Consider the following 27702-nt stretch of genomic DNA (forward strand, 5'->3'; position numbering starts at 1 on the left):
CCGACCATGTAGAGATTAAGTCGCTGACTACCGCTATTCGTTTACGTGCAGTTGTCCAAAAGAAGACGTAAAGGGCGTTAACCAGTTTTTACCAAGCTACACTCTGTTAAACATGATTTAAAATATCATCTTCTTCATGGTTTGAAGTATGTGACACTCATGGCTGTCCAATTCCTCAAATATACACATTTCCGACCTACTACAAGGAAACCTAGTTACAATAATGCAGCATTCTTCTGCATTATATTTATTCCAATTATTATTAGAAAACGAAAATATGGGTAAAGCTATGGGAATCATGACTGTGGTGGCTCTATGTCACCAGGACAAAGCCAGTTCATGCCCCTATTCAATCAAATTGACATTTTGTTGAAATTTCTGGAGGTTAGGATAATATTACAACGAACCCACTGATCATCGAATTGATATTTTCATCTAAATGGATTCAGTTTGATCTATTTGAGCAATACCATACAGAGTCATATCTGAACAAGCTCAACTTGTGGAGAGAAATTGAGTAGTTCATTCACATGAAACCAAAGGAGGGGGAGAGGGAGGGGGACATTGTGATTGAACAGTAGCTTTCAGGTAAATGAACTCAAGTGCTAAAACATTGAGGAAAGAGAATGTGAGAGACAGGGAAAAACAATTGCAATACACCAGTTTACGGTTGTGTGCGCCATTTTACACAAAGCCAATGACCTAAAGGTCATGTATTTATGCGTAAATTAAGATTGCGCCCATGCAAATTATGATGATATCACTGCCTACGCGCTGCGTTGTGCGCGCAAATCATCATTTGCATGGGCGCAATCTTCATTTACGCATCAATACCACTGGTCAAAGGTCATTGGCCCTGAATTCAGGGCCAATGACCCGAGGTCAACTGTCTGCGCATGCGCACTGATACAACTGTAAACTGGTGTATTGGGATGATAAAGAAAAGTAACGAGTTGGGAGGTAAAAACGAAGAGCACACTACATGTGGGTAGGTTCCTATACTGACCTGGAATGTATGATGTCCTTTTCAAATTTTCTGAAAAATGCAGCCATAGTATTCAAATATATCTTGCTATAAATGTATAAATAAAAATATTGGATTACATTTTACTTGCAATAGCATTTTTTTGATACAAAAAAAGTTCATACATTTTAACACTAGCAAGTCTCATTTATTTGTTCTGATCATGTCTGTAATGTCATAACCAGGGATTTTATGTCTTTTTGTTGAAAACTTTTAAAAATGACATATACCCACCCGTTGTGTATCCAGACAGTTGGTTTAAAACAGAAATTTGAAGAAGTTTACAAGCAATATTTCACAAATCTTGTAAGATCTATGTTGGACAATATTATTAAGGAAAAATATCGATGATGGTTGGTGCTATTTGATAAATATTTTTCAGTAAATCAGAAGGCAAAATAGAAGGTTTTATGTTTGATAAGTGTCCGGACACCTAACCACCTGTACAGAGAAACTATAAGCATAACTTTCACATGTCACTTACGTTACTGTCTCCATCCCACATTGACAACAATCTAGACCTGAAACTCCACTCAGACATAATATGCAAGTCAACTTAAACTGTATTGTTAATGAGAAGGAAAAAATGCTTCACTCTACATAAGGCAAGAGCTACTACATGCCTATGAAGCTAATTGGGCTACTATAAATAAAACAAGAAATGATCTTTGTATGACTTTCAACAAAGAGCATTGTACTGTTCCAAAATATTAATATACAAGATGTTCTCAAGAGGGAATACACTTGAAGTCTCATGGAGTAATACTACTGCGTCACATCGTCACATGATTCAGCGGTTGACGCTAGAGAAATGTTCCAACTCACACCAGCCTGCTTGTATCATGTTCAAAGTTCAAAGTTCTAAGCAGGAATCCAGTGGCAGTCACGACTCTTCGATGGGTTCCTCTTCAGGTTTTTTTGGGTAGGCTACCTTGAATTTTCTGTGGACTCCGTTGGAGCTGGTGATCTGGTAACTCATAGTCTGACATGGCACTAAGTCATCTATCTCCCCCATAAACCACTTCTCAACAGCCTCAGCCTCGGAATCAGTCACATTAGACTCTCTCCACTTGTCCACCCATTTACGGAAGCGACCTGATAACCTGGCGGTGACTTTGGGATGGGCCTGCAAAACAAATGGAATTAGCTTGCATTAATGTTTACAGGAAGAGTCTAACATCACACTCCCTATCTGTACTCCTAATCCCAACTTATCCACCTGTCAATATCATGAGGTAAAATGAATAATATAAACAAAAGGCATTTCTTATGGGGCATCCAAGCACATTACCATTCTATACAGAGAAAAAGTGCTATTCCATTCTATTTTACAATAATTCTACAGGTGAATGGCTGGGATTTTTGTTACCTACTGGTAGGAGATATATTAGTTTCCTTTCCCCCACCAAATATCAAACATCTACAGTAAAACCAGACAATTTCTTAATGAATTGTTAACGATGGCCGCTTTCATGGCAAGAATCCTTTGAAATTTTACAGATTTCATGTTGTGATTCAATTCAATTCATGCTTTTGTGGCAAGAAACTTTTGTGGATCTCGCCCACTCGCTTGTGACTCAATATAATTCATATATTTCATAGCAAAATATCACTTGGGAAATTTGTATGCACATGAAGTTTCTGGTTATACCGCAGTAATCTTAACACACATCACGACATGTAGTATCCTTGCATATCATTAATCATATTTGTTTTGAGTACATTTCCTGTGAGACTCACCTGCTTTGCCTTGGTGATTGAGGTTCTCCTGTACATATAATCCTCTGAGTTCACAACATATACCATCTTGTAGGAGTTGAGGTTGAACTTGCATTCCATGTTATTGACCATGTCCACTCCCTCCAGGGGATTCATCACACCACCCACCACAACTCTCCCTTCGGTCTTCTTATCCCCCTTGGTCACCACCTTGGACAGTATCTTCCTCCCGTCCTTCATGGTGGCACCCTCTCTTCCCAGCACACTGTCCAGGGTTTTCCCATTGGGATCGCCGCCGCCGGTGGATTTTGTCTCTGTGCTAGAGTCTGTGTCTTGTGAATTGTCATTCTGTTTTAGCATGTCCTGATTGGTGTCTGTTTCTTCTTGGGGAGGAGGGGGTGTGGCTTCTTGAGCCGATGCCAGGATGTGTGCGATGAAGTCCGCCTGAAAGGTGTCTTTTTCCTCTTCGAGTGACTGCTGGCGAGTCTTTCGTAAGCTCCTGTCGTAGGAACAAATCGTCAATATAGATTTTAATACTGGAACTAATAAATTAGCACACAGAAAAACTATTTACTCGCGTCAATCATAATGCTTACACGTTACATACAAGCTAAAACAACTATATCTCAAGTTTGAAAAATAAGATTTTGGATTTCCAGACAAATTATATACGGCTTAAGAGGATAAACAGTGACAATGCATTCTGAATCAAAATCTCCATACAAGCAAGCAAAACAATACACTACAGTCAGACAATGAATGACCAACCTTGGAAGAAAGACAGGTTTCTTGGTGAGTTGATCTCTGAGTTCTGGTGAGATGCTTTCAGAGAGGACAAACTTCTCCACATAGTCCACCCATTTATCCACCTCTACTGGATCATCGCTGGGATCTTCTTCTGTGTCTAGCAGCTCTATGCACAGCTTGCGATCAAGCTTGGCCTGTTGGGAAGGAAAAAAGGGATATGATCATATTGTAAGTATGGCACTGGCAGAGTTCCTCAAGTAAAATGACAGTGATGTCATTATAATGCACAAATATAATTGATGGCCTATTGGATAAAACTTCATTTCAAGAGGAAAGAAAAGGGACGTGCACAAGTCAGGATCTTTCTGGCAGAATAATACAAGTAAAATCAATTCAAAGTAGCCGATTGCACTATTCTATTGGACATTTCTACCAAAATGAAAACTTAAGGTGATTTGTTTTCATATAAAGCAATATAATATCTACTGAAACTGTTTAAAGTATAGCATACCAAAACAGCTATTTTATATAATCTGATCTCCTCAAATGATTCTTGGTCTAAGCCATCAGTACTGGTGAACTATTACATACACAATAAGTCAATAGCATTGAAGATCAAATACTGATAAATAAAGAACAGAATAACAAATTAGGAACAGTTATTTTTTTAAAAACTGAGTTCAGGAAGGTACTTCATGACAAAATTAACACTTTTTACAGTAAATGAAAATTTTGCAACAAAAATTTGAAGAGAAGAGAGCAATACACACATATGTGATCTTGAAGCAGTTCTCTTCAGATAGCAGCTGCTCTGCTTTGCGTTGGTATAGGGCTTCAGCGTTTGCTCTGACTGGCATGGTGGCAAGACTTCCCCCAGTACCCCCAGACTTGATCTCATTCACAAACAAATCCGTCACCTGCATGCATGTATCTTCTGTCACTATGTGTTGGAGCTGCAGGGTATCAACATGAAAATAGAAAGTTAACATTTAAAGGTAAAGTTGAGTTCTGGTGATGTGATTGCATCGTGGAAGAAACGGTGTCGAATCGCTCAAACAAAAAAAGTTGATCATGTAGCATTTACATAATGGTGTGTACTGCAAGGTTCTGGAGTCATCAAAATGATAAGAAATTTGGCCTAGTCTTGGTAAAGTAATAAGCACTGATATGGGACTACACACACATGTGGCATAAAAATCAGGACTAATTTTTATAGCTGCTACTTGTCATAAGTAGAATATGAAGGCATTTGAAGAGCCATGCTTTTCAGGGAACATTTTTTTTCTCTGATGTTCTTCCACACTTGCATAATAATAATGATAACGCTCACAAATTACTTTTCACCTCTCCCCAGAACTCAACCTTCTCTTTAATAGGTATGTCATCTTCAAATTCTCTCCCTGAGCATGCAAACAATCAAAGGATAGCAATATATCCAACGGACCAATCATATTTTTGTAATACATATTTCAAAATGAAATAACCTCAGGGACTAGACCAACAGACAAAAGACCCCCAAAATACACCTGTGAATATTGCGATATGCTTGTGGATGATAAAACATTTCAAAAGAAATTTAATTTCCTCACCTTATAGGAATCACCTACACTAGCAAATTGTATTAATGTGCAAGTTCTATTTTATAGACTTATCAACATTTCCATAGCTTGCCTGAGGCTTGTTAACAAAAGCAACAACCAATTAATAGAAAAAACATTGTTTTATGACAACAAATTATTCAATAACAGGCTAAAGGAAGAATTTATCATTAGAGAGAAACAATGAAAATACTTTGTTAGATTGTCTCACCTGTCTGACTGTATTGCTGACAACCTTATCCAGAGTGAAGGCCATGTAGGCATGGATACCAAACATCTCTCTCAGCTGGTCTTCATATGTACCACTCTCAATGTTGCCATCTAAGAGACTACGTATCAGATCCAACAGCGTGTTGTAGTACTCACTCGGATCCATCTCTGTATGAATGCATTGTTAAAATATGTGAAAAAGGTAGAAAGATATATATAATGATAGTGGAAAAGCCTCATGATTACATAAACATAATCCTGCACTTCTTCCAATTCTGGCCTAGACATTTTATGTCCAATAAGGACAACATTTTGATGTAACCCTTCGGAAAAAGGCACAACAAAATGTGTACTGAAGCAATTTGAAAGAACTGTAGGTTCAGGTATAATAATACACATAACTGCTCCTTTGAAAGAAAATACAACGAGAACACTAAAATAAATGTCCTGCAAGTGATTTTCCATGATGAATATAAAAATTAATTATGAAATGATATGTCCTTTAGCAAATGATTCATCTACAAAAATATGTCTTCTTCTCGAGTGTAAAAACAAGAGCTTACGTGGTTGTTTCAAGCCCAATGCTAATGCAGTTGATTCCTTGGCAGCTCTCCTGTTCAACCCTCCTTCTGTTTCCATGATGACTTCACATCTCTTCTTCATTTTCTCAAGCCTTTCACACAGGATGTGGTACAGCCTCATGAAGAGATACCAGTTGTTGTTCACAAAGAACATACGATATGAGTCCGGCTAGATGGTAGCAATAATGCAAGAATAGGTTACATTTAATTGGTCTAGATCTAAAGCAAATCAATTCACATGCTTTAACCAGGGACAGTTTAGGGAAATCATTTCTTAATATGTGACAAATCATACTCACAAAAAGTTGAAGAACAAGCATAATAATGATAAGGCCACCCATTTTGTACATTTCTTTCTTTCTATCACAACCAGCATAGCACTCAAGCTGAATTTGAGATGTTATTAGTATTAAGGCATTGCAAAGCCAACTTCTATTCCGGTCAATGAACATCGTAAAATTACTTCTTTGCCTTTTTAACCTTCATTGATAGAAATGGAAGATGTCAACTGTAATACGCTCATGCTATAAAAAGGAAAGTCTAATACAATTTCCAATCCATAATAATATGGATTATTGATATCAACAGCATTGTCAATGAGATTTATACTTACAGCTTCCCAAATGACCTTTTCCAGAGGGCCATTGGGGATTTTTGATTTCTTAGTTTCCGTGACATCCTTTGTTGAACACTGGTCTCCTCCTTCGTCTGTATCCATATCTGTGAAAAGTCAAATACAATGTAGGTCTAGTAGGGCATCTATTACTCAAAGCCATATTGTATATACAATATGGTATGAGGTTATCTTCAGCAGGATTGGTTTTTCTGGCATGTTTTCTTCCATATCATCTTATGACACTACCATCTAAACAATACAGTAAGACTTCTATATAAAGCCTGCTCAATAGGGACAAGAAATGCAGTCTTTAAATAAAGGTTCCTTCACTTCCTTTAATACAGGGTTCCTTGAAAAACACTGGTCAGGGGAAAACAAAATTTGGCCTTTATAAACAGGTCATCTTTCTATTAGGGTGGTCACTAAAGCTAGTTCGACTGTATGTACCTTCATCTTCATCCTCATCATCTGATAGCTCTCCTCGCTCCTCAAAGGTAAGGTCTGGCAAGAAGTGGAATAACAGCTGTTTGATCTTCTGTTTCTCACTCTTGTGAATGCCTGAAAGAGAAGAAATATTGACATGTCAGAAACTCTATCCAACTAAAATAACTCATTCTGCATGTAGCTTCAGTTCATACAGGGTTCTAAAACAAATGTTTATTTCTCAAATATAGGGTACAAATTTTATTAAGTACTTGTGTGCCCCCCCCCCCCCCCCTCGAATAAATTTTAAAATTTCAGGTGCCAATTGTTACTTTTCGGGCCCTGTCTAACCCTTCTAAGTGTAAAGCATAACATTGCATTACGATTAAAGGTGCTTCTACAATAATTAAAAAAAAAAATTGCCAGAAATATCCCCCATGTTACTCATTCAGTATCATAATAGTACCAAGGCACTGACAAGTTCACTTGCTCTTGGTGGTTTAGGGCTAGTTCACTAAATTTTTTAGGAGTACTTTAAATATGAAATCCATAATACCTGTTTGTCTTTTGGTATGGTGAATGATGAGTGATGAAGCATCTTCCATGAACTGTCTGTCCATGAAGGGTAGAGATAGATGAGGTCCACATAACCCTGCTCCATTCTCTCCAGTACCGAGTCCTTCTTGTCTCTCATAGAATATTGCCTCAATCTCATTCAATAAACTCTTCGACCTAAGAGCCTGTGTGCAAAGAACAGAACAAATGAAAGGTTTACGATAGTTCCGACTTGGAATGTAGTGAGAAGATGGAACATCATACATGTCTTGAAGGTGTAAAATATGCTACAATCTGTAAGAAGACTTCAAAATTACCCAGTCTTCAGAGGTACAAAAGTGATTGAGTACGACTGCAACTCGTGAATGGCTATCTAATGTTCTCTTTCAGTTCAGACCTAAGAATATCTGAAATATTATTTTGCCTTCATACTTCCAGAACACTGATGCTTAGTTCATTTACAAAGAAAAACAACAAAGAAAGATACAAGGCATGTTGATCCATCTTATGCAAGTTTCTTCTCAATGTATTACTGGCTTCTATGTATACACATAATAAAGAGGTAGTTAGTTACCTTGACATCATTCTGTTTGAAGTTGAGTCCCTGGTGATCCAGAGACTTGAGGTAGTACTTCTCATTCTGTTCTCTCCATATCTTGTTGAAATTCCGTTGTGCCTCCCTCCACTCATCTTCCTTCAATTTTAATCTGAATATGAAAATAATGTTATTCCATTTATTTTGAGTGTAAAGCAAGGTCCTCAATACTTTCACAATACAAGTAATACATTGACATATATTATACTCCATTTGTCAAATTGTCCGACGATCACTGTGTATCGTTTGAATTGATATTGGGACACATATGTTTGATAGCATACTTGATGGTTCATAATATTTGGACTATGTTAATAATTGATAAATTGAGCATGAAAAGAAAATCTTATCAATAACTAAGGAATTTATTTTGAATTTCTTGGGACAAAACAACCATATTTTCATTGCCATAACACAATGCAAATTTGATCTTGGATCAAAGATGCCAGTGAATATTGGGTCAAGGCCTTGCACTCAACCATATCATGTCGGTTAATGGATTACCGGTATATATCTCATACACTATACTGTACCTCTTAAGAACCAGTGGAACTGCCACAGCAGGGTTTTTCTTCAAGCCTTCAATTATGTCTGCTGCCTTGTCTCCATATATCCTGTAATCACATTATAAGGTAGAATTCAAAGGTTATTTCATCTGATAAGCACTCATAACAGAATTACTATGAACACAGTCAAGAGATAATTGTTATGTACAGAGATTCACATAGTGACTAAAACAGAATCTTAGGTAATCTTTTGTAGCCCTTCAAGATTTAAGAAGTTTACACTGTACAACAGGCACACTTCTAACAACAAAAAAAAGCAAATATGGACCAGATGTTTGAATTGCTTCTGTTGTTGACTTTTCACAGTATATGACATAGATGAGGTCAAGTAATTTAGACTCATGAAATTGATGCATTAGAACATGAATTAAAATTAACATGGTCAGCTCTGAGCAAGGACATAAACTCATTTCATTTTGTGTAGAGTTAATGCGTTTGAGGGTCTCAACAGACCATCTGAAAAGTGTCAATAGCAATCTGCTATTACTTGTTGGCATACCTTTGAATGGCTTTCCTGTGAATAACCTCTGATGTGCCACCCAACGAGTTGTCCAGCCTGAACTTTGAGGATTCTTCTGGAGACATTCTAGAGAGTTTCTTGGATACATGCTCTAGCACTCTGATGGTGTGTGAGTTGATCTCAATCACAATATCCAACTGGCAAAAAGCAAATATATTAATACTCTAGTTAAAACAAGTCTTGACAAAAATTCAATACTGACTGGATACATGAAAATATGATCTTTGCTTGGTTTTCCACTGCTTTGATCCACGGTTCAGTTTTAAAACAAAAATCCCTACAAAAAAGTCTCATATTACAATAATAATAATAATAATAATTACAATATTTGATATTTATATAGTGCACATATCCACCATGCAAGGTGCTCAAGTCGCTCCAATACTTCAAATGCAGTAGATAAAGATTTTCTTTTTATCAACCCATGTTTCTATTATTCTACAAATGTCTGCATTATGAAATGGAAATGTTTCTAATATTCACACTTTTATCTGCTGCAACTACTTATATTTAGTCCTTCAAAATTCGACAAACCTAGTGCAACTTTTCCAAACTTTTAAAATTGTATTTTAATACTAATGTCTTTCTGCATTTAGTTACAAAATTGTTCTCATAATGGATTTGTTTTGAAAATCAAAATCATCTCCTCTATAAAATGTCATGAATTATCATTATCGGACTAAACCTCACATACATAGAAAGAGTTTTTTTTAAAAGCCCTCTTTTTGACACTAGAACAATAAATGCTGTCTCACCTCATATCTCTCATCTTCACATCTGTAGATATGTTCTTCATACTGTGTTTTCCTTGAAGCAACGAATGTAGAATCCTCTGACCATGAAGGGAAGGAGACCCATGTATCGTTGATGACCTGGTTACACAGCCCTGTCCTACCGGTACACCTTGGCTGCTGGTAGCTCTTGGGAAGAGCCCTGTAGCTAGCTCCACAACGCTTGCAGTTGGAGAAATCTGCAAAACAACAATTTAGCCATTTGATTATTCAAACTGAAAAGTTGTCCACGAAACTCATTTAGCTTTCACATTACTGTTACTAAATTTGCCATCATTCATATGCTTTCAGATCTGGGTCAATACAATTTAAACACTTATGTACTAATTGTTCTAATTTTATTATAAAAATTACGTTAAAATCTCTGTCATGACCATCGATATATCCCAAAGTAAAAAGAAGCCTTTCACACAATGGGACGAAAGTGTGATGCAACATTACGGAAGTCTATAAAAGGTAACAGACTGATACTGGAAGATGAAATATGAAACTTACCAATTTCAGTATATAATTCTCCTTGAGATCTTTCTTTGGGTTGGTGAGGAGGCTCTATTTTGTCTGATTCCTTGTAGCCTAGAAACTCCTTGAACCAGCGATACAACTCTGGAAATTTGCTACAGAGAGTCAGGGAATAGAAACGAGTGTAATTAGCAGGGATGCCAACCTTTCAGAGCACAAATCAGTAATCATAAGGCTAAAAATCAGTAATTTGGAGACAAAATCAGTAATTTTCTGCGCGACGCAAATTTTTCTGCACGCTGGCAAGCGCAGCTCCCGCAGGCAAGCGCGATAGCACAACAAGTTAAATAAAAGTAACATACCTGTTCATTAGTTGGTGTTACATGTGCATGCAACTCCATATTGAAAGTATTCTACTGAAAGACTGGATGAACTCATGACAAAATGTCTTGATATGTTACTATAGTAGGCACATTCATGGGGCACTAGAGGGTGCTTCGCGAGCGTACGAAAATCTGAATAGCCTTGCTGCGGTGGGTCGGCAATAATCAGCCCAAAACTTGGATATGGGAGGGTGGAAGGATATATCTTTTTTATAATGTTATCCGGTCTTACCCCTAACCATCCTATGTTTAATCTATGTAGAAATAACATGCGAGTACGATAAGAGAAACATCGGGCCCATTACTGATGCAACTTTTTAAATATTAGCCTAGAAATGACCACCAAACGAAAAAAAAATGACATTTTTTTCCGACAAATCTTCATAAAATCTGAGTTATAAACAACTCACAACTAGGCTCGGTAATGCAAATACTTTTTTCTGAAAATTCAGGTGTGATTTTTTAAGTTTCTTTCAAGTATATTTCTGCGCATCGCAGCGCAAATTTTCTTCACTGCTTTCAAAATCACCCTTGAAAATTTTTTTTGCAACGAATTTGATACGGGGTCCGCGAGTGTTCCCCGTTCCTTGCGTGTTGAAAGTTTGGTAATACAAAGTTTGCATTGACTCGCGCACGAAAAAATGGCTCGAAAACAAATGTCAAAACGAGAAATAAACAAGCTTTTGTATAGTTATAAGAGATCTACCGAGGTTTCTTTGTCGATATAATTTATTATATAGTCTCAAGTAGAATTCAGAATTATCTCACTGAAACCGACGATGTTCTCGATCGTAGTTATTTTCACTTCGCCAGCAGACGTTCAAGCGTGGTCTTGGCAAAAAGCTAGCCCGCCACCTTCCCACCTCGAACCTTTCGAGTTCCGCTAAAATTGTGCGCTGCGGAGCTCCGAGGGTGCGTTGGTATCGCTGGCAAACTCTCGGGCGGCTAGCTCCCCACGACGGACCATTCGCGGTATGGCGAGAGTGTGTGTGTGAGATACGATTTTGGATTCGAGAACGCACGTAATTGTCTGATGTGTTTTCAAGTCAATTACTTGAATATATTTTTTTGCATGAATTTGCCTAACTATAGTCTTTTGCCCCGCCATGTCCAATGTTGAAATCTGATGCACATATCGTGCACCTAGCATGATTCAGGCTTTTCTTTGAAGGAACGATGCATTTCCATTTCTAACTGTATTCTTCTTTAAAAGTCTGTAACTTCTTGCCACGCTTCTTAGTTGTGGAAGACATGATGATTGATATCTAAATCCAACCAACATGAGTTCAGATTGTCGCCCAAAATCGACGAACGCTGTGACAGCCTGTGAGAAATCCGACAGTGTACACGGCGCTAGCGTAGCGAGGCCTGGCGCTGGCCCCGCGGTAGCGGCGCGGCCAAGAGAGGTATTTCACCCGGCCCCCGCTCGCGAAGCTGTCTTTCTCTGCTGGGCACACACGCACACAGTCAGAATATACAAAGACACACATGTATGCACCTGCACTGTGAAAGGGGTGTGCTAGATAACAAATTGTCCAATCGGAAGCCCTATGGGATTTCTATGCATGGATTCAAGGATGGCTGCGCTGCAATAGTCAAAAGTACGTGCTAAACCTTAAAGTGCTAATTTTGAAAATCGGCAAAATCGGCAAAATCCGGGATTTATGGTATGAAAATCGTACCGCCCGTAATCGGCCGATTTCCCGTCGAAATTACGGGAAATCCGTACTAGTTGGCATCTCTGAATTGCATTATGCAAGATACAACAGAGGATTTCGATTCTTGTTCTGCATATCAAAAAGTTCCCTAAATATTGTCAATATTTAGGGCATGAGTGCCACAAACTGTCACCTTTATGGATTAATTGCAAGTTTATCAACAACAAATTTTTATAATATCACATCCATGAATTAATATTTGATATCACCCTACAGCTACAAAATTTGCTGAATTCTATAATTGGTGAGATAAGTGGTATACTTGATTAATTCTGTGTAAATACTATAATATCAAATGTACAGACGGAGGTTCAAATTTATGAGGCAGTGGGAAAGCTATTCCTTTTCTGTTTCTCTACACCCCCCCCCCCCCCCTCCCAAGAAAAAAAGACAGAAAGAAAAAGTTGTTGACTTACCCAAGGAATGGATTGACAAGCTGTACCAATTCTGCTCTTGAAATGATTTCTTGGTTGAAGAGGAGCAAACAGCGGAGAAAGTTGTCATATACCTGCTGACTGTTGAGAGCTTTCCTCACCTGTAATCAAGATATGACAGTTGTGGATTTCTCTAGTAAGTTGACTGTCATTTCCCCTTACACGATTTTTTGAACCTAAACAAATTGAAATCTTTTATATTCACAATGTTATTTAGAGCCTATCTGCACTAGTTTGGCCAGGAGAGATTATACTTCCCTACATGTTCACTGCCAGGTGGTTATCTCATCAAATCCGCTCTCAATTAACATAAGAAAAAGGGGACCATGGGGGATCAATGGGTACCGCTTAGGCATTGTTGGCTGTATAGAGGGCGCAAGTAGCTACAAGTAGTGCAGTCTCGCATTAAAATAGAATATTGAGTCTTAAAAACAAGGTTATTTGTACAGTAAACCCATTAAAACATTGTGTATACAACAGAAATAGAGACGGTTGCAAAAAAGTAATAGAATAGCACACAACTTACCTTGTCAAAGAAAGCAAACTCACTGAGGCTACCATGTTTGCCTGCTTCATCCAGAGATATGTCTTTAGTTGGGCCAATCTTGATTTTCTGTTATAACGAAAACCATGGAAGAATTTTGTTTTGAGAAAGAAAAACAAATTATACAATGAACTAGCAGTATTTACTCTCATCATTTTGATAAATAATGCATGTTCTTAAAGATACATGAAGAGTGGCTTGTCCCTATATCAAGCAGTTTCCTAAAATGTTATTAAACATATTTTTTTTAAATTTGATCTAGAAGACACAGACATTACAAACACTACGGTACTCGCTGACCAGGTTTATTTAATGACCTTACCATTGTACGATCATGATTTACCTATTTACTTTATCATTGTAAAACCAAAAGTGCTATCAAACATACCTTGCTAGGATGATGAGCTCCTTGCCCTTGCCTCTTCACCTGACTGCTGTGTTTTGGAGTTTGGCGTGGCTTCTTTGTTTCTGAGTGTTCACTTCGCACAAGAATGCTAGAAAGATTGTCCTATGATAGTGGAAAGAGAAAACACATCAATGCCACAGATGAGTCAGAAAATTGCAAAGTTTCAAGGCAAAAGTGTTTAGTAATAAATGACACTGGAAATCAAATCAAGGTTCTTGGTGATGCTATTGATGATGATCTTAATTTCTTCACCAATAATATCATTTTACACACCAAATGATCATAATCAGGTTACTTTACCCATTTATTGGGCCAACCAAAATATCATTTTCTGGTAAAACTAAATCTTTTGCCAGAGATATATCTGTAGCAATCATCTATCATATAGTATTGCATAAATGTTAGTTATGTTACAAGTCTCCATAACACCTTATGTTGCTACCTGTCTACCTATGTTTCAGGTAAATATTAATAATAATAATCTGGATTTAAAAAGTGCTACGAAATACAGTCTCTAATAATAATAATAATAGCTCACATTTATAATGCGCATAATACTTCGTTTCTCTAAGTGCTTTACAGATATCATTACCCTGGTTATTAGGTTAATTCGCGCACAACGTGCACTATTTCCACTCCTTGGAGTGTATTCCTACCACATGGTCACCACGGGGCTTAGGGCAATTACTAACAGAAAGGCTTTTGTCATCCTACCAGGTCCCCATTTCTCTCCTGGGTATGGAGTGGCAAATGTAAATCAATACCTTGCCAAAAGACCTTAGTGCCATATTGGGGATCGTACCCACGACCTTTGCATTTCAAGTCAAGAACTAAAACCATTTAACTACAACACCTCTACACATTGAGACAATATACTGTAATCATAACATACAGAAAAGTTTGTGATATCAAATTACCAGTGAAACAGTGTTTGTATCCTGAACACCTACCCTTCCTAATCCAAAGGAGGAGGCTAGTCCGACTGCACCATTGGCATCTGGCAAGAAGTGTCCAAATTCCTTCAGGAGATCTTCTTGATTTTCAAACAGTTTAGAGACCTGACTGAAGACTTGTGTTTCTGAGAGGGAAGGTTGATAGGTGCCACCAGATTCTTTGACTATGCGCTGCTCTTTCTGGTAGGTGTGCAAGATGCCAAGGAAGGCTTTGTAGATTTCAGGCTGGTTTTGAAATCGGTTCTGTTAACAAAAGGATGAAGATTTGATTAAGAATACTCTTCCTCTCTCTCACACAACATAACAGAAGGATTTCTTTCCTATATCTCTTCTCCATTCACTGAATTAAATAAGAAAAATATGCTAATTAGTGATAAAGATTTGCATATTCCAAATCTTAAATATCAACTTTAAAAATGCTCTTTCATCAACTCACAATCATTTTGATTTAAAAAAAAAATGTATTTAAAGGCAGGTATAAAACGCCGTACATGATTTGCTTCTTTTTCCCCCCAAGCCATTGCATACACATTAAGCATTACAAACATACAGCAAAAACAGATAAAACAACTTTCCAAGAGATTGTGTTTCTTTATACAAATGAATTATCCCTATTTTTAAAATAGCTTTAAGAAATGATCGAAATTAAATAGATGGACCCCATCCTAAAAAAAAAAAATACATTTGAACAGCATGAAATACCTAAGAATGATATGAAGGGATAAATTTACAATTACACTTGCCTTAATTTTGTTCACATAAGTTATAGCATGGTTAAACTCTACTGGCTGACCCGCTCCACCACCACCACCACCTCCTCCTCCTCCCCCACCTCCAACTGGTCCAATCTGTGACTGTTGAGGGCTAGTCTGGGCAGCAGCGGGAGGGGGCTGAGAATAGGTATGACCTCCAGCTGCTGCTTGGTTCTGAATGGGAAGAGCACTTGCCATCTGATGGAGGCTTGCCTGTGATGAGAGAGGGAGAGAGAGAGAGAGAGAGAGAGAGAGAGAGAGAGAGAGAGCGAGAGAGGAGTTGAGATATGAAGGGTGTTATATTGCACTGAACCTATTTGAAATTTTAATGCAGTTAACAGTGAATGTATATTATGTTTTTGTTCTTTGAGGGCTTGTAGTATGGATGTAAATAAATGTAGAAGAAAATGCAGTCAAACAAAGTGTTGGCGAACTCTTCTTGATTCATCTGATTTCATTATCAAATTTAAAGCATGATTAAAAAAAAAAAAATTCCCATTTTGTTTACATAAATATTTTAGATATGAATTATCACCAACCATTCCAACTTGCCTCAAAATAAAGGAAGTGAAAACTGACAATATGATATCAGTGGCCTTTAATAATGTTTGCTACTGTATCCAGTCCGACCATTGCCATTTGTTTCTTACCTTTGAAATACTGGCCTGTCCATAGGAGCCTGTGCCTGCTGCTTGCTTAGCTGTTTGTGTTACCACCTGAGGTTGGGAGCTCTGTGCGGGTGGTCCTGGAGTCTGGGTCTGAACCACTGACCCATGACTACTGCTGCCTGGCCCAGAGGATGGTGTACTGATGGGTTGCAAGCCTGTCACTGTCAGGAGCTATAACATGACATGAATAAAGAAATAGTTTGGAGTGGTAAGATGTCTTTTTGAATTCAAACTAATTGAGTGAAATGTCAATTCTAGAATCTCAGAATTAATAAAGCTTTTAAAAAGATGTTATATTTGTATGTATTAATCAACATCTTTTTTGGATAAATATTTAACAGATTAAAATAAAAAGCTTGCAGGCATGGTACAGCTAATTGCATGAAAATTAATAATCAGCTGCAAGGTGAAAAAATGCAAACAAATCTTGATTTTTAACACATAAATAGACCGGTTTCCTAACATTCAAATTTATGGATGTTTCTTTCCTGCCAAACCTAGTGAAGAGTTATTTCATTAACCTGTTATTATTGAATTAACTACAATACTTGGAATCCAGTCTGCATACATTTCTTGTTCATATGTCTGGCAAGCCTTCAGGCTGCCAAGAACAACCTTTGTTCATCGAGTATGCATAATATTTTCATATGTTAGTAAACCAGTCTATTGGACTAGTTTCACCAATACAAACCATGGAATCTTAACATCTTGGGTAAAAATTAATCATAACAATTGGAAAATCACGATCATGCTAATACCAATCTGTCAATAGAAAATAGGGCTGTGCACAACAGTGTAATGAGGTACCCGAGTACACTCCCAGGCTCACAGGCGAATACCCGAATATTCAGATGCCATGTTTTTTTATAATTTAAAAAAAAAAAAATATTTTTTCTTTTTTTTTCTTTTTTTCTTTTTTTTCTTTTTTTTTTTTTTTTTTTCTTTTTTTGCCACTACCATACCACTCGGCAGTTTCTCAGGTCCCTCGCTGAAAACGCATGCAACTTTACTTTGAGTTGCAGTTGAAGGCGCCGATTTAATAAGAATAATAACAGTAAACAATGCTGTTTTAAAAACCAAAGATGGCAGAATAATCCATTTTCCTCCAAGTCCAAACAGAAATCTGGACATTTGGTCCCAGTTTCTGAAAGGTGAGTTTGACAGTACTTGAGTTGGGAAACATTTTTACCGACGGTACCATGCCAGCGGACGCCGCTCTCCCTGGCACGGGTAAGCGTGGGCCTGGACATTTTTTTTTTTTTTTTTTTACCCGAGTAGTTGTCAACCGTGCGGGTACTCGAGCATTCGACTACCCGTCGCAGCCTTAATAGAAAATAAGACTATAGCAATCTTTTATTTTTCCAATATCAGGAATTGAAGTTTTCTTGTACTTTACTTTTGTATTTATCTGGCATGGAAATGGGTTTGCTCTTCACATTTAGCAGGCTTTTACAATGTACATACAGCACTCAAATCTTCTGTACATTTCTACTTCAGGAAAGATACATGGATCAACTATGGATGACATGGTTCACAATTCCAAGATCAACAGGACTCAACCATCATCAATTGACATCACATACACACTAACAACATATCATGTAATTCCAAGATCAACAGGACTCAACCATCATCAATTGACATCACATATACACTAACAACATATCATGTAACATTATAAGTCAGAGACTGTAATATGTAGATTTAACAAATTCTTACCTTTGGAATTGGGTTTCCAGGAGTGCTGACATTAATCTGTGAAGGGTCATTAGCCTGGACCTCTATCTTATATCCAGGAGGCAAGAAAGTGTTGAAACCAACAATAAGATCTGGATGTCCTTTGAAGAGGTTTGAAACTCGATTGATAACACCAGGGGTATCAATACTGAAATGGAAAGGAAATATGATATTCAATAACCATGTGAGAGATTTTATCATTCAGGAATATTAGTATCCATGGATGTTTTACAGTCATAATCATATTTTTGATGTTATAAACATTTTTTGTAAAGCTCTGAAGTGCATTCGGCCGCGGAAGGTCCTATAGATTTTGCAGGGATATTGACATGCATATTGAGAGTACTGCTACATGTTTTTTTATTCAGAAAAAAATTGCTTATAAATGTATTAGTATCGGTGTCGTGGTAGAATGGATAAGTCATCAGACTGTGGATTACAAGGTCCGCTCAAAAGTTGGGAGACACTTGAAAGGAAAAAGTAACAAAAAGGCAAGTCGGATCTGCAGCGGCAGTTTTACAGCAGTCATGGATATTGTACATGGGAGGGGTCAAAATACCCCCCCCCCCCACCCAAGAATAGGCCAGAATAGGGGTGAACTAATTAATTAATCTATTTAATTTTTCTTTACTTAGTTATTAACAATTTCTATGAAATGCAAATCAAACTAACACAATACATCAGAGGCGACAAGTACACTGAAACATAAATATAGATGGGAAAGCAGTAACATTTGATGTAAGTTTGTAACAATGGAGTAATTGATATTTCAAATCCCACCTTTGTGACTTGAATTCTTTCATGATGTCTAGAAAGTCATTGTAGACTTGAGGTTGGCTTCCAAACTGAAGCTTGACCTGATCAAGATATGACAAAGCATCCTCAACTTTCAGTCTTTGATACTGTTGTTGTTGCTGCTGCTGCTGCTGCTGCTGCTGTTGTTGTTGCTGCTGTTGCTGCTGTTGTTGTTGCTGCTGTTGTTGCTGGCCTTGTACTTGAGCAATATGTGCCTTGAATAATATGAATAAAAGAAAAAAGAAATATGCAATATGGTAGGACATGACTTACCATGTATCGAAATATACTCTATAAAATGAATACAAAAATGTAATATTCTATCAGGGAATTTATTTATTAAGAATAAATAAGTTGAATCACAAGAAACCTCACGTTTAATATTCCATTACATTCAGCAAAACAACCATTTCCTTTTTTCTACAGCAATTCAATATAGCTGTAAAAACCATGACAGACCACCATTCTTACAGAAAACAAGGGAAACGCTCTCGGCGGTCTCGCCTGCATTACGCAATTCGATATGATGAAAAATTGAGGTTAGAACATTATCTATAGGCAGGGTGGCCCATTAGCAGGCCCCAAAAAATGAAATCCTCAGAATATAATCAGCATTTTGAAGTGAATTTTAATGAAGAATCATGATTCATTTATTCTCATATTAAGTTGTGAAAACATAATCTAAGTCTACTGACCCAAAATGACCTTTGACCTGGAATTTGTGTCATATGATTTGTGATACTTGATAACCCTTGGGTACAAGTTTCATGGAATTTGAACAAACACTCTTGAAAATATGCTAAAAATTCAAAATCTTGATGTTGAAACCACAAAAAAGTCTTAAGTTTGTTGACCTAAGATGACCTTTGACCTTAACATAGTGACCTGAATTCTACTCATATGATTGGGGATACTTGATTACCTTATAGTCCAAGTTTCATTGACTAAGAACTTATACTTTCAAAATTATATCAAAAATTAAAAAACTTAACCTTAGGTTAGGTTAAGTTTTCGATAATGATGCCACAACATACATGTAGTCTGTTGACCTGAAAGGACCTTTGACCTAGACTTTGTGACCTGAAATTCAACTCACATGATTGGGGATACTTGATAACCCTATCGTCCAAGTTTCATTGACTAAGGACCTATACATTCAAAATTATATCAATAATTCAAAAACTTAACCTTAGGTTAAGTTTTTGATGTTGACGCCATCGCCGCCGCCCTGTATAAAACATTTCTATTCCATCATAGCTAAGATATGAAAGTTTATAACATTTCTGTACAGAGCAAATTAGAGAGTATAGATTTGCAAGATATGTCAGTGTTGTCAATTTGTGTTTCACTGATGACAACTTCAACAATCCATTACTTTCCTATATTTATTCGGATATTGCTCAAACTATCACTAATTTGTTTTCCTAATTTCTCTGCCTTTATGAAATCAAGTTTTATATCAGGGTGGACTTCCTCTTTAACAGCAATGTAATTGTTTAAGAAATATCACCCAGTATGTTTAAGAGCAGTTTCCTTTGAAATGAATATCAAATCAACATTTTTCACATGTTTGGCTTCAAAACTTTTTGACATATTGCCAAATAGCGAACATTTGTACCTGTGACTGTGCTTGAGCCTGATGAATCGTTTGTTGGTGAGTTCCAGCCGGTTGGGAGGCAGCATGTGGATGAGGGTGGTTTGGATGGTGAACTCCACCATGGTGGCTTACAGGCTGACCGACTGCTGGAACACTACACACACACACACACACAACAAAAAAATTATTTAGGGAGGTACAGAAATACTCTGCGCAACACAAAGTCGGACATCTCAAATGTTGTGGTCCTAACATACATGTATTAAACTTATGCTGAGTTTTAGGTACTGGATAGCAATCATACGCAAGAAGTTATCAAACATCAAAGTCTACATTTCCTCTCTATTCTGCTAAGAAAAATGGGAGAATTGGTTATGGCTAGTTATGGCATATGAATTTTCAAATCTAATTTGAGGAATTTGAGGGAGAGTCTTACTCTTAGGGTTTCTTATTATTTGTCAAATTGCATAGCTAATACTCCTTGAATCCTTCACTTAACCATTCTAATCTTAATTTAAAAAAAAAAACTATGGTAAAATTGAGAAAAGTTGTCTATTTAACAACAAAAATGAAAAAAGAGAAAGAAGTAAACAAAAAAGGTACGGTAGTAAAATATCAGGTATATATGTACATGGTAGGCCTGAGTCATGTCGGGATTTTCATAAACCGGGTCCCGACGGCCTTGCACCGATCGGGACCCGGTGTCCCGAAATCAGCTCGCAGGATTTGTCACTTGCCTCTATAAAAAGCGCATATCATCAGTATGTCCCTTAAAAGTAACCTTTTTTATCAGTCAAATAAATCAACACATGCATACCTCGGCACAGATCGGTATATTCTTCCATTTGACATTATTTTTTATCCATGATTGGCGATGTTTAGTGCCATTATCGTGCCTCTAAAAGTAAAAAAACTGGAGCAAAAATAGAAAGACAACGATCGAGTCGCCATTTTGATTCATGCAGGTTGAATAAATCGGGTCAAAAAACGTTAATGTTTGAATAATAAAACGGCTTTCTAAAAAGTACTCCTTTACAACATACCGATCGAATAATTTTTAAAAACAAAATAGACATTTTTTCTTTGATTTTAAACACAGCATGCTTCTTTTAAAAGCTGAAAATTACTTTGTAATCACAAGAAGTTTCGATACGGATAGCTGTTGCAAGGCAAGTTCAGACTAGTCTCGGAAAAATGCGCAGTGCTCCTTGTTAGCTGTAATGCGTGCCAGAACGAACCCAAACAAAGACGTGATCGTAACGAGAAAAAAATCATTAAAAACTACGAGAGCACAATTGGAAAGACAACTACTGCTCAAAATTACGATAATCAGATAAATAACTTGGACAAAGAATTCAATAATCGCCCAAGAAATGCCAAAGAAATTGTGATAATCGAGGAGTAACTGGGTACATTTTTATCGCAAGGGGCTTGCTGCAAATACTCGAATCCTTTGTTATACTGCCTTTTACCGTAGAGGGCGTTATTTGGTTTCTAGCCTCGTGTTTGAACACGAGGCTAGAAACCAAATAACGTGTAATTCGGACATATCAGCAGGTCCATTCCGATAATGATTGTACCTATAGTAACTCCTTAAATATCACTATTTCTGTGGCTTTTCTTGGACAACTATTGTATTATTCCTCCAAGTTATGTATCTGCTTACGATAATTTTGAGTAGTTGTCTTTCTAATTGTGCTCTTGTAGTTTTTAATGATTTTTTCTCGTTACGATCACGTCTTTGTTTGGGTTTGTTCTGGCACGGATTACAGCTAACTACGAGGAGCACTGCGCATTTTTCCGAGACTAGTCTGAACTTGCCTTGCAACAGCTATCCGTATCGAAACTTCTTGTGATTACAAAGTAATTTTCAGCTTTTAAAAGAAGCATGCGGTGTTCAAAATCAAAGAAATAATATCCATTTTGTATTTTAAAAATTATTCGATCGGTATGTTGTAAAGAAGTACTTTTTAGAAAGCCGTTTTATTATTCAAACATTAATGTTTCTTTCAACCTGATTTATTAATCCTGCCGAGAGACCCGGCCAGTACAGCTAGCTAGCTGGCAACAACAACCCCATGGGGCGAACTGCTTTGCAACCCATATTTATATCAGCAGTTCGGATTGATTCAGGATGAGCTAGAATATGATTGGTAACAATTAAATACTTAAGTTTCAAGGTGGAATGATTTTAGTGGTGTGCAAAACTGCAATTTCTTACATAGGTATTTCATTATTTTTTTCGGAGCGTCGGTTCTCAAAAAACGAAACCGGGACCCGACGGCAACGGTCGGGTCCCGGTGTGATCAACCGTACCGACTCAAGCCTAGTACATGGACATTTTTTCTTTAATTGGAAGCTAACTTACGAATATCCAGGCATAGGTTGGTAATGTAAGCCACTGGCCATGTTCTCGGGTTGTATTGCCTGCTCAAAGACAGGAACAGATGAAGGCAACGGAATACGCTGGCTGCCGATCACTCTCTCGACAGGCACTGTTGTGTTGACTCGCTGCTGCGGGAATGCACTCTCCTGAGGATCCGCACCAGTGCGTTTCATAATGTTGTAGCACCAACCAGAAGAAGAATATTAGGAGTCCTCTATCTCAAGAATCTGCATGGAAAGCAATCAAGACAAATTTCGATTTTCAAAGAAAAAAAAACTACCTTTGTATCAATTCATGGAAATATTCATGCAGATGGTAAATTATAACATCTTATTGTAGGTTACATGAAGGTGATAGAATTTGAATACAGAAGATCTACTTCTCAAATTAGATACTTTCTCACTTCGGAAGTATGAGGCACTCCTTTCATTACTACAATCCTTAGATGGGGTGTTACAGAATACATGTAGCCCATAAAATTCAGAAAGAAACCCTATTACTGGACATAATATCATAAATTAATAAAATAACAAATTCAATTCAGCATAGAAGTAGTTCTTTAAAATCAAACTTAATTTTCACCATCGTGTATCTTGGAATTAAAAAACTCATTGGAACAATCAGCATAATTCTTTAAGTATTCAAAAATACAAAGAACAACATTTCATTTGTTCAGTACAACATTTTTATCTGCTTTCCTTTTTTCCCTTCATCTCCTCAATTTCTGCTCTTACCGGTATTTATTTCACAATAGGTTGAAAAAATAAAAGCAAGGTCAAGAGCAATACCTTTCAAAAAGTTATTGTAGAGCACTTAGAGACTTCTGATAAAGTAAGTGTTAGGCGCTATATAAGCAAATATAATTATTAATCAAAATAATTTCTTCGTTAAAACTAATAATTCATTATTATTATTATCAAGTTATCATATATATTTTTTATCTGTTTTACATAGATACTAAGGACCTAGTAGAGCCATGCTGAAGATAAAAAGAAGCCCAGAAAACTCAAGAACAATCCAAGAAAGAAAGAGATGACCCAGAAATGCAAAAATATCAACACCGCATATGATATGGTCTCTCTACACAAAAAAGGAAAATGAAAAGAACCGATTCACGTGACAGTTCAGCATTAAGAATCTACATATGTGTGAGGGTTAAAGGGTGAAATTAGGATTATCAATAATACAAATCAACTAAAATTATTATTTAAAAAAAGCAGCAGCAAAATCTTGTCTGTACTACATTTTTGTTTCATTACTCAAGTCTTTGCATGGATACAGGGTAGGGTTGATATCTTACATGAACATGCATGTATATTAATGTCATTAAAGATGATTACATTTTATATGTTTTTCACATTGTTTAAAAAATAAAAATCTAAATTTTTAATTTGCATTTGTAGACCCTTTATATTCATTGGTATAAAGGAACAAATGACCAGTACTTCCTTCCGTAAACATGCATGCTAAATTACAAGTGAAGAAATCCATTTTGGGCTTTGCAAATAACGAATTCATATTGTCCAAAAAATAGTAGATCTGCTGGTATTAAACTTCCAGGATTTCCTTATTTTGTGACTTGTCTTTATCAATATTACAATAAAATTTCTAATCTAAATGTTGGCTTAGACTACGGTCTAGGCCTATATTATTTAACAATAATGCTGACAAAGCTTTCATTGTCCATTTCACATGAGCACCCACTATAAATTACTAGCTGTAAAATGTGGTGTGCTTATTAAGCAATGTACCACTTCCAAATACTGATCCTACTAGTAATACTAGGTCAATGTGTTTATGCATGCATTGTACAATTCTCGTACAGTACTCGTTCACATGGAAATCTGCATTGTATGCACAGGGTGAAGCAAGTTGTTGCTGTGTCAAAAGATGGCTGACTGAAATCCTCCTAGGTTGATCAGCATGAACCATTCTATACAGGGAGACCAGCCTTCAAAATATGGCTTACAGGTCAGCCTTTATTCACTTGTTCAATATCTAGGAGACAACAACTACTGAATTTTGTACTTAAGACATTTTAAATACAAATAATTGTTTAAAACTTATATAAAACTTATTTTACCAAGAAAAGAGCAAATTATTAACAATTATAAATGACACACGCCACAAGAATATTTTAACTACCCCTACAGGTAAAGTGGTATCAGCCCATAAACAAAATCTATGGGATAACCAGGAAGCCGACTGTTGTCGGTCCATTGAAAAAAATGATAGAAGGGTTCACATAAACAAGAATTTAAGGAATTGCACAGTAGGTAGGATTTTGCTTACTTGTAAAATATTTTAAACAATAACAATGAAATACTATACAATACAATTTTACACTGACACTAAAATCTGTCGTTCGATTTTCTTCATGCAATTAACCATGTCCATGTCGATGGCAGACGCCAGGAACGCCACGGTCTGCCCGCAAATCTTTGCACACAAATACTATGTGAAGCTAATTCGTCTTCGGGCGGACATTATAAAATTACAGCCTCCAAAATCGTTTAATCGAGCATAGAGTCTACACGCTGAAGAGATATAAATCAAAAAATGAAAAACAATGAAAAATAAACAATTAGCCTTGCTTTAAGCATCAGCAGCGCTCAGATATAATTCAAAAAGCAAAAATCTAACCATTTTCAACACATACCGTTATTTCGTAAATCAAACGTCAACGAAATCGCAGCCTACTGGATCAGCAGAACTAGTCAAGAAACATGTTCTCCTCTTTGTCACCAAAACATGATGAAGACGATTGATTATCCGACTAACGCAAAACAAATACCATGCGATACAATTGTCATATTCTACGATAGTTTATATCCTACGTATGACCTCCTTTAGAACACCTCAAAAGGCAAAGGGCAATGAAACAATGATCACAATTATACTGCCGTACTGCAGCGTCGTCCAACTCCAACTAGCTAGACCGTGCGACCACCGTAAACCGATCAAAACACTGCGAGAGCTCGGGTCGAAATTTCCTATGGTCTCCGCTCCGAAAAAACTTGCTAAAATGTAAAAAGATAGTAACTGAAACTTTGATCTACACGTAATATCGAATAATTCCAAAGAAAAGAACAATTGAACAGACACATTTAAAAAGAATTACCAGTTAGAATAATCCGATGGTCCAGATTTACTTGGATTTTGTGTTCAAAACTCTGCGTATACAACATCCTTACGGGAAAGATACACAATTATGCTCATTTGCATATATAACGTACGTACTATGGGCCCTAGTCTACGTCACACTGTTTAATCATAAGCGACCAATGATCAATCGTATACTCGCGAACGCTGACAGAAGAAACGCGCGCCCTACGCCCACAATCCTTAACCAGCCAATGAAAATAAAATCCAGTGGAATGGAAAAAGTGTTTGAAGTTTGCGGCGCGAGGTTCCAATCTGTTTTGTTTATAGTTGTATTATATATTTGTGGGGAATAACTTTTATTGTCAGGAATTACCAGGATCTGTAGTTTTTCTATCATTTTCAATTGCACTGAATATGTGGAATATACATGTATGTTATCTATATTATTTTAAAGACCCAATTGAAAATTGCTCAATTGCTAACATTTATAGGTTATTTATCCACAATCAAATTAGATCCGTCCATTTAGACCTCGGTTTACATTTCCCTTGCTTCAAGTGTTTATGAAGCAATACATTAAAAACAAAATCAATAATTTCACCCATGTCGCATGCGTTATTTTATGTCCTTCTCGCTCTTTCTTACTCAATTTGCACTTTGCCCAATTACATTTTCTCATATACATTATAGGCCTATTTTTCTCTTATCCCCTCCATAAAGTTCATATAAGATGCCATGAAGGTAATAGTATCTCGTTAAATATGCCAGTGGCTGGATCGTGCTTATTCAAACTGCACTAAAAACAAAATTGGGAAAGTATCAGGCTAGCTTGAATGTAGAATCACTTGCCCATTCCTGACCCAGTTTTGCAAGGGCTCTTCAGAGAAATATGCCAATTTCAAATAACTACTAGAGGGGAATGTTTGAGCGGAGAAAAAAAAGTGTGTGTGGGGGGGGGGGGGGCTAAGACTTTCCCCGATATTATATTTTTGTCAAGAACTTCGACCGCAGCTACTTGAACCCAACCGACTCAGGCTCTCTAGCTCTCCGTGTTCTTGGTTAAGAGCTTGTGCATGGGAGGGGGTGGCGCCCTTAGTTGCTGTACACTTGTGGAAAATGGGCACTTTGGATTATTTTTTAAAACTTTGTTTTTTTAACTTGAAACACACACACACACACACACGCACAAATTTTGTATGTATGTGTGCCAAATTATGTTATATTATTTTTGTACCCCGAGCAACCATCCTTTTATCATGGTCAGGGGCTGACATATATACAGTATATACATGTATCTGCTACAGGTATTTATGAATAATTTATTATATTTATGATATACTCAGGTAAGCTCTTAACACACACACATCCACACAAATTACACACTTGCATACTGCATATTATGCCACAATCATGCATAATACATGTTCTTACTTCTTATACAATCTGAAAACAGGGGTCACAACTTCATTCAAGGGCAAGAACTGTTATACCTTTATTCACACAAGATATATGCGTGTGTCCCTCCAACAGCTAATCTTGAAATTTCCTTTTTGTCAGACGAAAATAAGCCTTTGAAAATATATCAATGGTTTTGTTTCCATTACTTAAAAAAAAAAAAAATTACCGGTACCCTGCATTTGAATTGGGGAAGAAAAAAAAATTGACATTGTGCACCCTGGATCCACCATTTCTGCCCATATGAACCTTCAGTGTACCCTTTAGTTAACAGGACGGTGTAATAAGGGGGCATCCAAGTGGACTAAGAGCCCAAGAGATCAGCAGTCCATCCCATTAGAGTGACGGCCCAAGACTGAAAGTCC

General features: G+C 36.9%; 1 protein-coding gene across 3 annotated transcripts; it reads right to left on the reverse strand.

Annotated features, from left to right (window-relative positions):
• Positions 1-166: 166 nt before the first annotated feature.
• Positions 167-26025, reverse strand: LOC582488 (paired amphipathic helix protein Sin3a). Of its 3 annotated transcripts, none has more exons than XM_030972599.1 (25): positions 25899-26025; positions 22760-23004; positions 20413-20545; positions 18780-19009; positions 17982-18147; positions 16245-16433; positions 15586-15807; positions 14840-15085; positions 13872-13991; positions 13466-13552; positions 12922-13040; positions 10441-10559; positions 9910-10124; positions 9134-9291; positions 8602-8682; positions 8048-8180; positions 7475-7658; positions 6943-7053; positions 6493-6599; positions 5862-6048; positions 5300-5466; positions 4261-4443; positions 3512-3684; positions 2765-3242; positions 167-2150 (listed from the first exon to the last, which is right to left on the reverse strand). In XM_030972599.1, the coding sequence occupies exons 2-25, from the start codon at positions 22948-22950 to the stop codon at positions 1908-1910; spliced, it is 4242 nt and encodes a 1413-aa protein (XP_030828459.1). In that variant the 5' UTR covers positions 22951-23004; positions 25899-26025; the 3' UTR covers positions 167-1907. The 3 variants fall into 3 exon arrangements, with proteins under 3 accessions (XP_030828459.1, XP_030828457.1, XP_030828458.1); XM_030972597.1 differs by having other exon boundaries at positions 14807-15085; XM_030972598.1 differs by lacking the exon at positions 25899-26025 and adding an exon at positions 25437-25846 and having other exon boundaries at positions 14807-15085.
• Positions 26026-27702: the final 1677 nt, after the last annotated feature.

Source organism: Strongylocentrotus purpuratus, unplaced genomic scaffold, assembly GCF_000002235.5.
Source record: "Strongylocentrotus purpuratus isolate Spur 01 unplaced genomic scaffold, Spur_5.0 spur5_scaffold_6, whole genome shotgun sequence".
NCBI lineage: Eukaryota > Metazoa > Echinodermata > Echinoidea > Camarodonta > Strongylocentrotidae > Strongylocentrotus > Strongylocentrotus purpuratus.

Excerpts from the sequence above, each read along its gene's own strand:
- LOC582488 (XM_030972597.1), bottom strand. The coding sequence starts at position 22,950 with ATGAAACGCACTGGTGCGGATCCTCAGGAGAGTGCATTCCCGCAGCAG. Across the intron at positions 13,992-14,806 it reads ATACAAACACTGTTTCACTG|GACAATCTTTCTAGCATTCT; the intron begins GTAATTTGATAT and ends CCACTATCATAG. Across the intron at positions 6,049-6,492 it reads AAAAGGTCATTTGGGAAGCT|CCGGACTCATATCGTATGTT; the intron begins GTAAGTATAAAT and ends GCTACCATCTAG.